The sequence below is a fragment of the Diaphorina citri genome, unplaced genomic scaffold, assembly GCF_000475195.1.
Source record: "Diaphorina citri unplaced genomic scaffold, Diaci psyllid genome assembly version 1.1 scaffold614, whole genome shotgun sequence".
Lineage (NCBI taxonomy): Eukaryota > Metazoa > Arthropoda > Insecta > Hemiptera > Psyllidae > Diaphorina > Diaphorina citri.
Genome location: NW_007378047.1, coordinates 125926 through 144225, shown reverse-complemented (window position 1 = coordinate 144225; position 18300 = coordinate 125926). Strand labels below are relative to the sequence as shown.

Genomic DNA, 18300 nt, shown 5'->3' with positions numbered 1-18300 from the left:
AAACCTGGAAAAAAGAGCGAAATTACAAATAAGAACAAGGTTTACTTCTTTGAGAATAAAACCTGGAAAAAAAGAGCAATTGGAAATAAGAACATGGTTTACTCTTTTGCGAAAGGGAACCTCAAAATTTGGTACGCGTGCCAATACACGCAAATCAGACGGACGGCCGCCCAAATACTTCAAACGACCGAATGCCAGATTCTGGATTCCATTTCCGGCTTGTTCTTCGAAGTATTTTCAGCTCTAAAAGGGGCTTGGAAAGGAACTTTAGGAATTAACTAAATTGCCAAACCAAGAAACTAAATTGCCAAACCAAGAAACTAAATTGCCAAACCAAGAAACTAAATTGCCAAACCAAGAAAGTTATACAAACAACGTTGTAAAATCAAAAGAACTGAAGAGCTGAACATCAAAAGAACTGAAGAGCTGAACCTAACAAATTAACAATCTATGTATAGATATACGAATACGAGGATAGTTATGGAATTGGGTCATAAAAACGAAAGCGAGAACACGGAACAGAAAGGGAGAGTTTTCGATTTATTCCAAATTGACTTTTAATAGAACATCCAAGATAAGATCAGTAGAATAACAGAAAAAGGAGGGAAAGAAAGAGAAAGTGAACGAAAGGGAGGGAGGGAGAGAAGAGAGAGAGAGAGAAAAACAAGAGTAAGGGAAAAGGAGGGAGAGCGAGAGGAGATATAGAAAAAATAGAGGAGCGAGGGGGGGGGAAGAAATTAAAGAGAAAGTGAGCAAAAAGAGAGGGAAAGGAGGTTTAGAGAAGGAAGAAGAGATGAGAGATAGAGAAGACAGAGGGAGAGAAATATAGAAGGGAGAGGGAGAGCGAGAGAAAATGAAAAGAGGGAGAGGGAGAGAGAGAGAGAGGGGGGGGAAGTGAGAATGGAGAGGTCAGTTTTGAGAAAGCAAACTTTCCTAACGAGACCCAGAAGAGGGGGAGGCAGTCCAAGGTTCCCCCAAAGAGAGATAAAATTAGGCGCCAGTCACGCCCACCTTCCCCTACTTCTATATATTAGCTAAACAGTGACGGAGGGTGAGGCCCAATAGAGGGGGTTGGGGTAGAAGAAATCAGGGGCTGAAAAAAAAGCAGTCATAATCGAAATAAATAAAATGTTTAGGGGGGGGTGGGGTGGAAAAAAACAGGGGGGTAAAAAAAAACACTCATAAACGAAAAAAAAAAAAATTTTTTTTTTTTTTTTTTTTTAAGTTTGTCAAAAAAAACTACTAAAATTTTCTCTCGCCCATATCCCCCTTCCCATCTAGTCCTCTTCAATTTCCTTTCCGATCCATTCCTCTTCTCGTCAATCCCTCTTCTCATCAATTCCCTTTCCCATCCATTCCCTTATTTTTCTTCCCAATTTTCGTGGAAAACTTTTCATTTTCCTCCACAACAATGAAGGTTGCCCGGTTCACGAGAGAAGTTTTTAGACTTTACGGGAGGAGGTTTTTCGTTCGATTTTATTGTGTGCTGTATAATTAAATGAACCGAACAAAAGACGAACAAAGTCCTAATTTTTCCCACCCTTTCGTCCTTTTCCCCTAGTTTTTCCCTCTTCTTGTCCCTTTTTCCCCACCCTTTCGTCCCTTTTCCTAGTTTTTCCCCCGTTTCTAGCCGTTCCTACCCTTTACCCTTTTAAATTAGCTCCCCTCCATTCTTCCTCGCCTTCCCCTCCTAACATTAGTTTTTCCCCCACTTCTAGCTGTTCCTTCCCTTTTAAATTATCTCTCCTACTATACTCTCACATTCCTTCTATCTCCTCCTTTCCAAACATTAGTTTTTTTTCTAATTTTCCTTTTTAGTTCTCCTCTCATTCTTTCTTATTTTCTTTCTTACCCTGTCCCAACAAGATCTTTTTTCCTCCCCCTCTTCTTAGTAGTTCCTACTCCTTTAAATCCCCTTTAACACACTATTTTCTTCTTACCTCTTTTTACTCTCTTTTTATGCAAACTCTTCGAAATTCCCTTTCCAATAGGCTCTCTTTCATTCCTATACCTCAATTCTTTCTCTTCCCATCTCTCTTGTAGGTATTTCTTTTTCTGCCCCCTTCTGAATGATCTTTCCTTCTCTTTCTCCTCTTCCTCCCTGTTCCTTTTTCGATGCCCTTCGAAATTCTCTTTCCTACATTCTTCCTCTCCCTTTCTTGCTCTTTATTCTATGCTTCCTTTTCTATCTCTCCTACACTTCTCAATTTTCTCTTCCCAAATTCCCTTTTGACCTCTTAATTTAATTCTTCCCTCTCTATTCTCTCCTTTCCCCAAAAATTCCCTTTCTTCCCTTCCTAATTTTGCTTCTTTCCTGAATTCCCTTTTCCTCCTCCTTTTATCTCGTCCCTTTTCTTTCTCCCTTTCAAATTTTATATCTGCCTCCCCCACACCTTTCGGCTTCTTAGCACGCTTCATCAGTTTTTCTTAAAAGTTCAAGTTTTCTCTCCTTAATACGTAGCTACGTGTTCCTAAGACGAAAGTCTTGTTCAGTTTTTCTTCTTCTTCTTCTTCTTCTTCTTCTTCTTCTTCTTCTTCTTTCTCTTCTTCTTCTCCTTTTTTTTCCCTCCTCCAATATGTCGTCTCCAGCTTTTTTCTCCAAGGTTGAATGGCTATGACCTCTATTTTCTAAAGGTAGAAATAGCTGTATCATGAGTTGATGACAAAGTGCCATTAGTTAATGCAAGCATGGCTGCATGGGCTTGGGTCCTGAGATCATCGCAAAATCAAGATGGCGCGCCATCGAAATCGGTTCCGCTTAAGAAAATGCAACTCCACCTTCCTTTCATTTGTTTATTCCCCTAACTGTCAGCTCCCAGCATGGCGTAGTGGTCACTGCGCTCGCCTTGCACGCGGGAGACCCGGGTTCGATTCCCGGCGGAATCAAGAAATTTGCAAATGATTGATTCCGTGACTCGCTCAAGAAATTTGTATCATGCAAATGATTGATTCCGTGACTGGATGTTGCGGGGCCCACTCAGCCTCGTGAGGAAAATTTAGTAAAGATGACATATAAATGCGCATAGCGACCGGTGCCAGCATGGTAGGTAAACATTGGATTTTAGGATTATTGAGATATTGGGAAAATCTTTAGGAATCTGGTGATAGTAAACTGAAAAGTGTAAAACAGTAGTACTCGTATATAGTTACAGTGAACTGTGCAAAAAAATTGTCAAGAATCTCCAGAACTTTGAACTTTTTACAAATATCCAACAGTTACAAATATCTGTACCTAAAACAGTTACAAATACAAACAAACTTTTCCAATTGAGAATGTACCTAAGTTCACAAGAGTTGAAAGTACTTCATTACATATCTTCATGAAAGCGAGAAAGGGTGGGAGAAATGAAGAGGGAGGGACAAGAGAATAGGGAGGAAAAGGGAGAGAGTGCAAATAGTTCAATTGAGTAGATACAGAGGGATAGAAAGGAAAGGGATTTTGAAAATATGCGGGGGCGAAAAACGTAGGACGGAGAGAGAAAAAATATGGAAGTGATTTGAAGATTTCCCTGCTACTTTTAGAAGAAAAATAATATAAAAAAAAGTACAAATGTATTCAATAAAGATATTTTAGGGTAAAAGGTGTTCGAGCAAATCTGGGAAAGGTGTTTTTCCTTCTTTTTTTTCGACGGAAATAAACTAGACAGAGTTTCAGGGAACGCGTGTTTTTCGGAGGGTTGAAAGAAAGTAGGTAACCCAGGTAAAAATATCCAATACATGTGTAAAAGGCTCAAGTTGTTGGTAGCCTTAAATCTCTCCTAAAGGCAGTAATTTGGCCGCTGATTGAGACTCAGAGTCTCCAAGCCCTTTTGAAGTCTTTTACTCACACATCAAAATGATCTGCAATGGTTTGAACTTTGAAATGGTGAATGTGCCAGATTCACATTATCTTCCATCTCGTGGTGGATGCGCCCAATTCACCTTCCCTCTCAACCTTCCCCTTGCTTACGCTCACTGAAATTCGCGCCATCGGAAATTTCCTTTTCCTGATGTCGTTCGGATGGGGACTTATTGTTTGGATGCCATCAATGCCAGAAATGATTTCGTAACATAAAACTCGCGGATTTTGTGATTGTTCTTGATTCAGTAATACCAGCCTTTATTAGGAAACCCACCTCACCTACCTGAGTTTCAAATCCATTTTTCCTTCGAGCAGGTTCGAGCCGAGAATCCTATATCAACTTTTCAAATAACTTTCCACCTATATGTATCTACTGCTATCTAACAACCTTCCATTTTCTTATTTTTCACAATCCTTTTCCCTCATTCTCCTCCTCTCCCTCTTTTTCTTCCCCTCGCATTACATTTGCATAAATCTTCTCTTCAATTGTTTCAATTATGGCAAACATCTTTATCCTCCTCCTCCTCCTTCTCCTCCCCCTTCTTCTTCTCCTCTTCCTCCTTCTTCTCCTCTTCCTTCTTATTCCTTTCTTCCTCCCCTTCCACTTCTCATCCTCGCTCTGTCTTCGGAGAGAGAGAGAGAGGGGAGAGAGAGAGAGAGGGGAGAGAGAGAGAGAGGGGAGAGGGAGAGAGAGAGAGAGAAAGAGAGAGAGAGAGAGAAAGAGAGAAGGCGAGAGACAGTGAATGAAAGTAAGAATGAGTGTGTTGACATTTTTCTATTGGCCTTTTTTTTCGGAGCCCTTGTCATTTCACTTTTTTTAGAGGTTAGGAAAATAATGAAAGGATTTGGATGGAAGGGAGGGAAAGAAATAAAGGGACAAAGCGAGGGGAAGAGGGAGGGAGAGAGAGGCAAATTGAAAACTCATCAGCCTATCCTAAAATGGACGACAGACAGACTTGGTACTCACCATATGCCGAACGATACGCCATTTGTTCAGTAAGAGAGAGAGAGAGAGAGAAAGAGATGGAGGGAGAGGGAGAGAGAGAGAGAGACTGCGGCAAATAAAAAAAAAATCATTTCGCCTATCCACTAGGTGCGTACATTTTATTTTCCCATTTGAATATACGAAATCAGCCAGCTCTCTCTCTCTCTCTCTCTCTCTCTCTCTCTCCTTCTTTCTTTTTCTCTCTTTCTCTGTCTCCAATTTCTCACTATTTCTTTCTCTCTCCCACTCTCAAGCAAGGACCTCCAACCCAGAATCGAATCGAACCAGCAACCTCTGGTTTACAAATTATAAGAATTTTTCAGCTGTTTAAGAGCCAAAAGCTGTGTATTTCCACCCAAGTTTGAAACAAGTAAGCAATATATTTATTTATACATTTTTATTTTTCCTTCTTCTTTATGGTTTCTTCAAAGTTGTTAAAAGTAGGTTACTCCTGCAGCACCTCGTGCCTTGAGTTTTGCCTCTCACATTTCCACAAGTCCGAAATTAAAAGTTCAGTCTAAAAATACCTGGTTTCACAACAAAGGTTCAGTCTAAAAATACCTAGTTTCACAGTCACTTAACTACTGGAACCATCAGCAGATAAATAATAGTGCTCATTATACTGCTGCTCTAATAGGACTGAAAAGTCCCTTTACTTTAGCAGAAGGCTACTACCATTACTGTGGTCAAAGTGTCACATTTTATTGAGGACAAACTTTTCTGGGATTAAACCCATGTCCTCCTGATTACCAGGCGAGCGTCTTTACCACTACATTACACATCCAAGGGAGGTACCTAATACTTGTACAATAATTATGTAAACATTTGAAATAATACAAAAAAATTACTTAATAAATAAATTCAAAAAAATATTTATTAAGTTATTGAAAGTTTTACCAAGTGTTATTTTGGTCTTAGTATAATAAAAAAAAATCTGGTGTGAACATCACACGACTTTCCTTATCCTATTGAATGATGCTTATTTGAGTGTTCTTTTTCTCTAACTTTTACAATATCTCTAACCGTTTTGCCGCTTTAGCTGAAAACAGTGAAAACCGCCAAAATCGGTCGAAATCTGTCCATAAGCGGTCAAAATACCGCCAAGCGCAGCAACCATCACAACCAAACATTTTGTGTTGCATCCTTGTCACATTTGTGAACTACATACCAAATTTCAAGTCTCTAGCTTATACCGTTCCCGAGATATTGTTAAATTACACCGAAAACCGCCAAAAAGCAGTAAAATGCCGCCAAGCGTTACACCGGTCTTAACCAAAAGTTTCGTGTCGCATCCTTGTCACATTTGAAAGATACATACCAAATTTCAACTCTCTAGCTCTTACCGTTCTCCAGATATTTTGTTTACAGACAGACAGACGGACAGACAGACACACAGACAGACACACACACGGACCAATGGCTGAAACTTCGTATTTAGGCTCTAGGGACCTCAAAACGTGTTTGGCACTAAAAACTGACCATCGAAAATTTGACCCGATTACATTACTTCCCTTCCTATAGGATAAGGAAAGTAAAAATGATAGAGTCTATAGCAGAGGTTCTCAAACTGGGGGGCGCGCCCCCCTGGGGGGGCATGGAGACAAATCAGGAGGGGGCGAAGTTTTCCTATAAAAAAAAATTATAACAAAATTACCTATCAGGTACTTAGTCTCCAACTCTAGTATCTTGAGATACGTCCTTGCCCTGCTTATTATCACTGCTGTTTCACCTTATGAGGGATTCGAACCATAAACCTCCAGTTCTGAAATTCCTCCCGCACTAACTGCTTGAGCCACTGAGGTTGGTTCGTTTTGTTATTTCATAAAACCTATAAATAGGTAACCTAACTTACTTGAATATAAAAAAAATCTCTCGTTTTGTTATTCCATAAAGCCATAGGTAAAAATAATATAGGTACCGAGGGGTTGGGTAAGGTAGGGGGGGAGGCGTGAAAAAAATGAGAATATGCCCAAAGGGGGCGCCATGCAAAAAAGTTTGAGAACCACTAGTCTATAGACTCTGCATTATTTTAATAAGTTTTGCAGGCGACTACCCGAGTACCCGCTACTAAAAGTCACAGTTGAAATAGCTCCCCAAACTCCCCATATATGTTGGGACATTTCAGTGTTCACCCCGTATTTACACTGAGGATGGGGCTTAGGCAATAAACGGCAATTAAAACACCCTGTATGTACTCTGATGGGGATTATAGGCATTAAATGGTAATTTCTTTTAAAACATATTTAGTAGGGGGATGCCCCCCAAAAAAAAAAAAAAAAAAAAAAAAAAGGTACCACCCAAAAATCCTTCCCACCCCGAGAAATTTTCTTCGCCATAAAACTTTCTGCCTTAATCCGTTCTGATGCTGTGCGTTTCATGTAATAAGCATACAGTGGGGGGGGGAAGCAGGGAGGGAGAGAGGGGAAGATGGAGGGGAGATTTAAGTCTCCCAAAATTTCGAATAAACATCAGTGTGGTAATAAATTAGACAACAAAAGCTAATAGGTAGGAACGGAATGTATGAATGGGAGGGAATGTATGGAGGGAGGGATTTTTGTAGGGAGGGGGGAAGAGAAGGTTTGGAGGGGAGAAGCTACCTATACAATGAGAGGGTAAAGTTTAAGTTTGGGGGGTGGGAAGGAATGGATGGAGGGTAAGTTTGGAGGGGAGAGGAAGATATGAGTGAAGTTTGGGGTAGGATGGATGTGAGAGGCAAAAAAAGGGAGGGGAAGATAGGGAGGGGGGAAAGAGAAGGTTTGGGAGGGGAGAAAAAGCTACCTATACAATGAGAGGGTAAAGTTAGGGTCGGGGGGGGGATGGATGCGGTAAGGGTGATTTTGGAGGGGAGAGGAAGATATGAGCGAGGTTTGGGGTAGGATGGATGTAAGAGGCAAAAAGGCTTTCAGAGCACTGGAGTCATATAAAGGCTTTAACTTCCACAGGCTTAGGCTTAACGCTTTGAAGGAATATCCGAGCTCAAAGGAAAAGAGTTGAGAAGTTAATGATTTATGATGCGTAAATTGTACACGCCGTGCGACGAGTCGCCTACGCGCATGTACGAGGGAAAGCCGGGTATGATCGAGTTGAAACCTGGAAAATAAAGAGAGCAAATAAAAATGAGGTTACTATTTTGAGAAAGGAAATCTTTAAATTTGGTCTCCTTTCTTTTTCTTTGCCTTTTCCCGTGTTCAGACGGGGTCGGCGTTTTTCGTCAGCCTCTCAATCAGCCCTAAATAGGGTGATTGTTATAGCTGACATTTTTTAGCTAACATAGCTGACATTTTTTAGATTGTTATAGCTGACATGTTTTAGCTAACATTTGGTTTTCGCTTACAAATTTTACGAGTGGATGCTGTTTCTTTAGCAAGGGAAATTCAGGCTGGTATAACTGGTTAACGTCCCCCAGCCAGACATAGATTTGGTACGCGTGCCAATACACGCAATCAGTCAGACGGCCACGCAAACAATTCAAACGACCAAATGCCAGATTCTGGATTCCATTTCCGGCTTGTTCTTCGAAGTATTTTCAACTCTGCAAGAGACCTGGAAAGGGTCGATTGAGGAGCTACTTTATACGCGGAGCAAAGTAAACTTAAATTGTCCAACCAAGGAAAAAAAGAAAGTTGTACAAACAACGTTGTAAAATCAAAAGAGCTAAAGAGCTGAACCAGAAATAACAAATTAACAGTCATAGATATACGAATATGAGGATAGTTATGGAATTGGGTCATAAAAACGAAAGCGAGAACAGGAAAAAGAAAGGGAGAGTTTTCGATTTATTCCAAATTGACTTTTAATAGAACATCCAAGATAAGATCAGTAGAATAACAGGAAAGGAGGGAAAGAAAGAGAAAGTGAACGAAAGGGAGAAAGAGAAGAGAGAGAGAGAAAAAAACAAGAGTAAGGGAAAAGGGAGGGAGAGCGAGAGGAGATAATTATGGAAAAAATGGAAGAGTGAGGAGGGAAAAAGAAATTTAAGAGAAAGTGAGCGAAAAGAGAGGGAAAGGAGGTTTAGAGAAGGAAGAAGAGATGAGAGATAGAGAAGACAGAGGGAGAGAAATAAAGAAGGGAGAGAGAGAGAATGAAGGGGGAGAGAGGGAGGGTAAGAGAGAAAGAAAATGAAGAGAGAGAGAGAGAGAGAGAGGGAAAGTGAGAATGGAGAGGTCAGTTTTGAGAAAGCAAACTTTCCTAACGAGACCCAGATTCCCAGAAAAGGGGGAGGCGGTCCAAGGTTCCCCCAAAGAGAGATAAAATTAGGCGCCAGTCACCCCCATCTTCCCCTACTTCTATAATCAGTGACGGAGGGTGAGGCCCAATAGAGGGGGTTCGGGATAGAAGAAATCAGGGGCTGAAAAAAAAGCAGTCATAATCGAAATAAAAAAAAAAAATGTTTTTTTTTTTAGGGGAGAAAAAAAAGTATTTTAAAAAAAAAAAAAAAAAAAAAAATGTTTTTTTTTTTTTTTTTTTTTAGTTGGTCAAAAAAATACTAGCTCTTCTCTCGCCCATATCCCCCTTCAATTTCCTTTCCGTCCTCTTCAATTTCCTTTCCGATCCATTCCTCCTCTCATCAATTCCACTTCTCATCCATTCTTCTTCTTCTCATACATTCTCCTTCCCATCAATTCCTCTTCTCAACAATTCCTCTACCTATCCATTCCCCTTCCCATTCCGTTCTCTTCCTCTCGCTAATGCCCTTCCTATCCATTCCTCTTTTTCCCATAGAGTCCTCTTCAGTTCCCTTTCCCATCCATTCCTCTTCTCGTCAATCCCTCTTCTCATCAATTCCCCTTCTCATCAATTCCCTTTCCCATCCATTCCCTTATTTTTCTTCCCAATTTTCGTGGAAAACTTTTCCTCATTTTCCTCCACAACAATGAAGGTTGCCCGGTTCACGAGAGAAGTTTTTAGGCTTTACGGGAGGAGGTTTTTCGTTCGATTTTATTGTGTGCTGTATAATTAAATGAACCGAACAAAAGACGAACAAAGTCCTAATTTTTCCCACCCTTTCGTCCTTCTTCCCTAGTTTTTCCCTCTTCTTGTCCCTTTTTCCCACCCTTTCGTCCCTTTTCCCTAGTTTTTCCCCCATTTCTAGCCGTTCCTACCCTTTACCCTTTTAAATTAGCTCCCCTCCATTCTTCCTCGCCTTCCCCTCCTAACATTAGTTTTCCCCCCCACTTCTAGCTGTTCCTTCCCTTTTAAATTATCTCTCCTACTATACTCCTACAACTCCTACATTCCTTCTATCTCCTCCTTTCCAAACATTAGTTTTTTTTTACTTTCTACTATTTTTCTAATTTTCCTTTTTAGTTCTCCTCTTATTCTTCGAAATTCTCTCTTTTATTCCTTGTTTCCCTATCCTAACAAGTTTTTTCCCTCCTGTTCTTAGTTGTTCCTACTCTTTTAAATTCCCTTTAACATACTATTTTCTTCTTACCTCCTTTTACTCTCTTTTTATGCAAACTCTTCGAATTTCCCTTTCCAATAGGCTCTCTTTCATTCCTATACCTCAATTAAGTTCTTTCTCTTCCCATCTCTCTTGTAGGTATTTCTTTTTCTGCCTCCTTCTAAATGATCTTTCCTTCTCTTTCTTCTTTTCCTCCCTGTTCATTTTTTGATGCCCTTTGAAATTCTCTTCCCTACATTCTTCCTCTCCCTTTCTTGCTCTTATTCTATGCTTCCTTTTCTATCTCTCCTACACTTCTCAAATTTCTCTTCCCAAATTCCCTTTTCACCTCTTAATTTAATTCTTCCCTCTCTATTCTCTCTCCTTTCCCCAAAAATTCCCTTTCTTCCCTTCCTAATTTTGCTTCTTTCCTGAATTCCCTTTTCCTCCTCCTTTTATCTCGTCCCTTTTCTTTCTCCCTTTCAAATTTTATATCTGCCTCCCCCCACACCTTTCGGTTTCTTAGCACGCTTCATCAGTTTTTCTTAAAAGTTCAAGTTTTCTCTTCTTAATACGTAGCTACGTGTTCCTAAGACGAAAGTCTTGTTCAGTTTTTTTTTTCTTCTTCTTCTTCTTCTTCTTCTTTCTCTTCTTCTCCTCTTTTTTTTTTTCCTCCTCCAATATGTCGTCTCCAGATTTTTTCTCCAAGGTTGAATGGCTATGACCTCTATTTTCTAATGCTCAATTTACAACCGTGGAAATCTCAAAGGTAGGCAGTTGGTAAGTTTCTATTCTCTCTCAAATCCGCAAAAGAAGGAAATTAGAAATCCTTCTTCCACCATTCTCACATATTCTCTTATTTTCTCGTCTTCTCTATTCTCACATATTCTCTTATTTCTCGCCTATTATATTTCTTATCGCATTTTCTACCTTCCTGATTTCAAATTAATAATTTTTTTTATGAGATTTGTTCACATGAGCACCCTATTGCTTTGATGAGAATGTGTGAAATTAACCCTTTGAAGACGATAGTTCCTCGTCCCTCTACATAACGTCAATGAAGACTTCCTGGAAACACCTCTGTACACCTACCTCGGTGGTGTAGTGGTCAAGGCGCTCGCCTGGTAAATTCGTCTTCTCTATTCTCACATATTCTCTTATTTCTCGCCTATTATATTTCTTATCGCATTTTCTACCTTCCTGATTTCAAATTAATAAATTTTTATATGAGATTTGTTCACATGAGCACCCTATTGCTTTGATGAGAATGTGTGGAATTAACCCTTTGAAGACGATAGTTCCTCGTCCCTCTACATAACGTCAATGAAGACTCCCTGGCAACACCTCTGTATTCGTAACTAAATAACCTACGATAAAATGAACAAATGGGTTGAGCTTACCTACTTGTACAAAAAAACAATACCCTTCCTTCGTATCTTCTTTTTTCTTCTTCTTCTTTTTTTTTACGTCGTTTCAGGGATTCGATCTACAGTCTCCCAGTTATGAGTCCAATGCTTGACAGCTCCGTAAAGTCCTATCAATTTTTACCCATACATATTTTTAATCCCTATTTAATTCTCACTTTAGCAACAACTAACCTTTCCTTTCACATTTCATTCCATCAGAGGGTTAATGTTCGTCAAAAAAAGGTGCACCTAATTCCATTATTATGACACTAGGGAGGGGGTGCACCCCGCCGAATTATTTCAGCTCACCAATTTCTTTTCCGTTTATCGCGCGTCTTATTTCACATGATGTAGCTTTCGACAGCTCCTCCGCTACTCAACTCCTTTATACCCGAGTAAACAGACTGATGCATGCAGCTTCGCGAAATATCTTCAAAAGATACAACACAAAAAAGTGAACAACACACATGGAGGAGATAGAAAGGAAGAAAAGGAGGAGATGGAGAAGGAAGAAAAGGGAGGAGATGGAGAAGGAAGAAAAGGAGGAGGAGAAGAAGGAAGAAAAGGAGGAGGAGAAGGAAAAGAAAGAAGGAGAATAGAAGAACGTCAGAAGACGGAGCGAAGTATCAGTCATTGCTCATACATAAACCATCAGAGCAATGTGATATAATCTGTCAGAGGCGAAGCCTGAACAGGAAGTTAAGAGTTTATCTCTCTTATACAAGATCCAAGGGATTATCCCGAATCCACTTTCCGTGGGGTTTTTCTCCCCAGAACACTGCAGGAAAGGCCGGTAAGAAAAGGTCTACGTTTTCCACATACGGGAGTCAGAGTTCTCTTTCCGCATTGACCAATATACTCTTGCAGCTTGCTCTTTACTTTCAGTTTATCCAGGGGTTTGGATTTTCTCACTGAAACTTGAACTGCTTAATGACAGTCGCCTCAACAGGCAGATAGCAGAAGATTCATGTAATTAAACGTCATCATATTTATGTGTGACCTATAATTATGTTTTTCCATGTTAATTGTAGGGGATGTGTTTCTTCACGCTTACTTTGATGCCGGCGTTGTCCTTTTCTTTCTTTGGGGTGTGGATCGGAAAAAGAGTGTGTTCACTGTGTGGACTGTATGGCGTGGTTATGTATCTTGTGTAGTGGCACTTTAGGAACTGAGGAGCGGAGAGAGAGAGAGGCCTATGGTTCGAACTAATATTAGAAGGTAACGCGTGACAAGTTTAATGCCTCTCTGGACAAAGTTTACCGGGTGGTGTTGACGTACCGACCCGGTATCGCGTAAACATAAATAATTTACAGCATAAGAACTGGATGACGTCGTAAGGCGAAACCGGTCCTCAATACCAAAGTAAGTGAAGAAGTAGATAAAGTTACGATTTCCCGCCTTAGCAACTACACTACTGGGACTGTTACCCCTCGTCCTCCGAGCATCTCCGCCACTGGTCTCTCACTAAATCTCTCCTAAAGGCAGTAATTTGGCCGCTGATTGAGACTCAGAGTCTCCAAGCCCTTTTGAAGTCTTTTACTCACACATCAAAATTTAATGATCTGCAATGGTTTGAAGTTTGAAATGGTGGATGTGCCAGATTCACATTATCTTTCATCTCGTGGTGGATGCGCACAATTCACCTTCCCTCTCAACCTTCCCCTTGCTTACGCTCACTGAAATTCGCGCCATCGGAAATTTCCTTTTCCTGATGTCGTTCGGATGGGGACTTTGGACTTATTGTTTGGATGCCATCAATGCCAGAAATGATTTCGTAACATAAAACTCGCGGATTTTGTGATTGTTCTTGATTCAGTAATACCAGCCTTTATTAGGGAACCCACCTCACCTACCTGAGTTTCAAATCCATTTTTCCTTCGAGCAAGTTCGAGCCGAGAATCCTATATCAACTTTTCAAATAACTTTCCACCTATATGTATCTACTGCTTTCTAAAAACCTTCCATTTTCTTATTTTTCACAATCCTTTTCCCTCATTCTCCTCCTCTCCCTCCTTTTTCTTCCCCTCGCATAACATTTGCATAAATCTTCTCTTCAATTGTTTCAATTATGGCAAACATCTTTATCCTCCTCCTCCTCCTCCTCCTCCTCCTCTTCCTTCTCCTCCTTCTTCTCCTCTTCCTCCTCCTTCTTCTTCTCCTCTTCCTTCTTCTTCCTTTCCTTCTTATTCCTTTCTTCCTCCCCCTCCACTTCTCATCCTCACTCTGTCTTCTCCAAACTTTCCTTGATTTTATTTTTCTTTCGCCGTGAACTTTATAGGGGAAAACTTGTGTTGTTCTACCGAGCTCCCCCCATCCTCCCTCCTTCAATTTCCAACTTTTCTAAATGCAAATCGAATTTTCTTCGTTTTTTTTCCGTTCTTTTTTTTACCAAAAACTTTTTATTTTCTTAGAATTTATTCTTGTTTATGATAGCGTCGCTGATGATGGCGATCATAAATTAGAATAAATAATCGCGGCTGTGCTGGGTGCCCCCTAGCTCCTCCCTAGACAAGGGTAGTGCCCCCTACTCGTCAGCCAAAGGGGGAAGTATTGATAGATATTGATATATGTACACTGCCGAGCGGTCTTGAAATGGCAATCCCCAATAGATCCCCATTTTATGAGTTTTACTGCGTTTGAAAGGAACATATAAACAGCGATCTATAAACAGCATTTGATACGGTAGAAAATAACATTGTCTGTGACGTCACAACATATCTACCACATTTCCAAACCTGTACGTGCATACTCGCACACAACATGTCATTCTGAAAACATTAGAGCAGATATGTAGTAGATACCGTATGTGATGCATTTCTGAGATGCGTCAGTGATGTTCAGCAGGGATGCCATACGGGCCCCCACAACACCATACCGGCACCCGTTAGCTAGAGATTCGTAGAATCTTAACCAATCCTTTAGGGCTGTTTGCCCTTACACCTAAGCCTTTGAGTGAGCTTTTTGTGTAGAGAGTTAAGCAGAGTTAGCTAAGTCTAAATACGGACCAGTACCGAGGGGTTAGGGGCAAAAACTCTTGACTTAAAGGTGCTGAGTTCGAATCTATGGATATCCAGAGCTCTATCAGTCATTGCTCATACATAAACCATCAGAGCAATGTGATATAATCTGTCAGAGGCGAAGCCTGAACAGGAAGTTAAGAGTTTATCCCTCTTATCCAAGATCCAAGGGTTTATCCCGAATCCACTTTCCGTGGGGTTTTTCTCCCCAGAACACTGCAGGAAAGGCCGGTAAGAAAAGGTCTACGTTTTCCACATACGAGAGTCAGAGTTCTCTTTCCGCATTGACCAATATACTCTTGAAGCTTGCTCTTTACTTTCAGTTCATCCAGGGGTTTGGATTTTCTCACTGAAACTTGAACTGCTTAATGACAGTCGCCTCAACAGGCAGATAGCAGAAGATTCATGTAAATAAACGTCATCATATGTGTGACCTATAATTATGTTTTTCCATGTAAATAATTTACAGCATAAGAACTGGATGAGGTCGTAAGGCGAAACCGGTCCTCAATACCAAAGTAAGTGAAGAAGTAGATAAAGTTACCATTTCACGCCTTAGCAACTACACTACTGGGACCGTTACCCCTCGTCCTCCGAGCATCTCCGCCACTGGTCCCCCACATAGTAGCCTACTGCTGGAGTAAAGGGACTTTTCAGTCCTATGCGAGCAGTATAAATAAGCACTATTATTATTATTATTATTATTATTCGTAACCAAACAACTATATAGTATAGTTCACATAATGAACAAAGATTTAGTTAGGTTGAGCTAAATTTTACAAAAAATGGCCTTCCTTCGAATCATTTGTTTTAAAAGTCTCACAGTTATGAGTCCAATGCTTTAACAATTAATAAACAATCGAGATACTCAACAATAGGTAATTTGGTATACATATTTATGTAAAATCTTAATGAAAATGATCATTTTACTATACTATTTTATATTTTAATACCTCGACCATTTTAATCCTAGCTACATATTAATCGATTTGATACAACTTACTATCTTCTCTTCAAAAACGTATCAGTGTCCAAACTTTCCTTGATTTTATTTTTCTTTCGCCGTGAACTTTATAGGGGAAAACTTGTGTTGTTCTACCGAGCTCCCCCCATCCTCCCACCCTCAATTTCCAACTTTTCTAAATGCAAATCGAATTTTCTTCGTTTTTTCCGTTCTTTTTTTTACCAAAAAGTTTTTATTTTCTTAGAATTTATTCTTGTTTATGATAGCGTCGCTGATGATGGTGATCATAAATTAGAATAAATAATCGCGGCTGTGCTGGGTGCCCCCCAGCTCCTCCCTAGACAAGGGTAGTGCCCCCTACTCGTCAGCCAAAGGGGGAAGTATTGATAGATATTGATATACACTGCCGATCGGTCTTGAAATGGCAATCCCCAGTAGATCCCCATTTTATGAGTTTTACTGCGTTTGAAAGGAACATAAACAGCGATCTATAAACAGCATTTGATACGGTAGAAAATAACATTGTCTGTGACGTCACAACATATCAACCACATTTCCAAACCTGTACGTGCATACTCGCACACAACATGTCATTCTGAAAACATTAGAGCAGATATGTAGTACCGTATTTGATGCATTTGTGAGATGCGTCAGTGATGTTCAGCAGATCCCCATTTTATGAGTTTTACTGCGTTTGAAAGGAACATAAACAGCGATCTATAAACAGCATTTGATACGGTAGAAAATAACATTTTCTGTGACGTCACAACATATCAACCATATTTCCAAACCTGTACGTGCATACTCGCACACAACATGTCATTCTGCAAACATTAGAGCAGATATGTAGTAGATACCGTATTTGATGCATTTCTGAGATGCGTCAGTGATGTTCAGCAGGGATGCCATACGGGCCCCCACAACACCATAACGGCACCCGTTAGCTAGAGATTCGTCGGATCTTAACCCATCCTTTAGGGCTGTTTGCCCTTACACCTAAGCCTTTGAGTGGGTTTTTTCTGTAGAGAGTTAAGCAGAGTTAGCTAAGTCCAAATACGGACCATTACCGAGGGGTTAGGGGCAAAAACTCTTGACTTAAAGGTGCTGAGTTCGAATGTATGGATATCCAGAGCTGAAGGCCGATTTAAACGATTTTCCGACCGATATTGAATCCGATCTAGGTACTTTAAATACTTCGAGAACAGAGCATAGAGTCATGTAGAGACTGTACCTACACCGATCGCTCAAAAAAGTACCGAAATCTTGATGTGAAATACAGGGGAAGTGTCGACCTATAAGAACCACTCGTAGATTCGTAGAAGGAGCTGAAGGCCGATTTAAACGATTTTCCGACCGATATTGAATCCGATCTAGGTACTTTAAATACTTCGAGAACAGAGCATAGAGTCAAACAGTAGAAACTGTACCTACACCGATCGCTCAAAAAAGTACCGAAATCTTGTGAAATACAGGGGAAGTGTCGACCTATAAGAACCACTCGTAGATTCGGAGAAACTTAACCCATCCCGGATCCTTTAGGGCTGTTTTCCCCTACACCTAAGCCTCGGGGTGGGCTTTTTGTGTATGGAGTTTGAGAACCGCTAGAACTCCCGCCATATCCCGAACCGACATATTCCCGAGTCGGAAAGTAAATTGAATGTCAGCACAAATCAGAGCAAGCATAGCTGATGAGCTTGAAAAAGCTTCCCCTGAGCGTCTCAAAAGGAGGAACAGCTCATACGTAAAAACAAAATAATAGGGATAGAAATAATGGGAATCAGAAATGACTGAGTGGGGTACCCTATTACTCTATTGTGTACCTTATTTTTTACATAAATAGGTATACGTATGGTTGTGTACCTTATTTTCTACATGTGTACAGGCGTATTGTCTTTTAACTTGTTTTCTGTTTCGCTGACAGCAGGATTGCGTGGGCATCTTTTGTGTCTGGCCGTATTAAGGCTAATTGGTCGCAGCCAGCTAAAATAGGCACTCGCTCATCTCTGAATATTTGCTGGATAAATTCTAGGGGCGGTCTCCCGGCCTTCCATGTCTGTGTTCTTCCAGTCTTCCTTCTATCATGCCCTCTATTATTCTTGTCAATAGTCCTCGATATTTAAAGCCCTCAGAAGGGTTCATTTTTGAAAGATTGAACACTTACCCAGAGCAAAGCCATCTTTGGTCCACTGTACAGTTCCAGCAAGGTTGGACACCTCACACTCCAGGGTGACTTCACCACCCTCCTGGACTGTCGTATTCTTGGGCACGACCCGGAAATATTGCTGCTGACAACTCCCTGAAATCAAACCAAAGGGGACGATGAGATGTGTACCTTATTTTTTACATAAATAGGTATACGTATGGTTGTGTACCTTATTTTCTACATGTGTACAGGCGTATTGTCTTTTAACTTATTTTCTGTTTCGCTGACAGCAGGATTGCGTGGGCATCTTTTGTGTCTGGCCGTATTAAGGCTAATTGGTCAAAGCCAGCTAAAATAGGCACTCGCTTATCTCTGAGTATTTGCTGGATAAATTCTAGGGGCGGTCTCCCGGCCTTCCATGTCTGTTTCTTCCAGTCTTCCTTCTATCATGCCCTCTATTATTCTTGTCAATAGTGCTCGATATTTAAAGCCCTCAGAAGGGTTCATTTTTGAAAGATGGAACACTTACCCAGAGCAAAGCCATCTTTGGTCCACTGTACA

The 18300-nt window shown here is 40.5% G+C and overlaps 1 protein-coding gene across 1 annotated transcript in view; it reads right to left on the bottom strand.

The window, feature by feature from the left end:
• The window catches only part of LOC103510541 (irregular chiasm C-roughest protein-like), a gene marked incomplete at its 3' end in the record, with an annotated part of 40209 nt that overhangs the window by 19699 nt on the left and 2210 nt on the right, over positions 1 to 18300 (bottom strand). The window contains exons 2-3 of the mRNA XM_026824568.1: positions 18269 to 18293; positions 17758 to 17892 (exon numbers count right to left, since the gene is read on the bottom strand). Of these exons, the coding sequence (XP_026680369.1) occupies positions 17758 to 17892; positions 18269 to 18293 (160 nt within the window). The remainder of the gene's footprint in view (positions 1 to 17757; positions 17893 to 18268; positions 18294 to 18300) is intronic.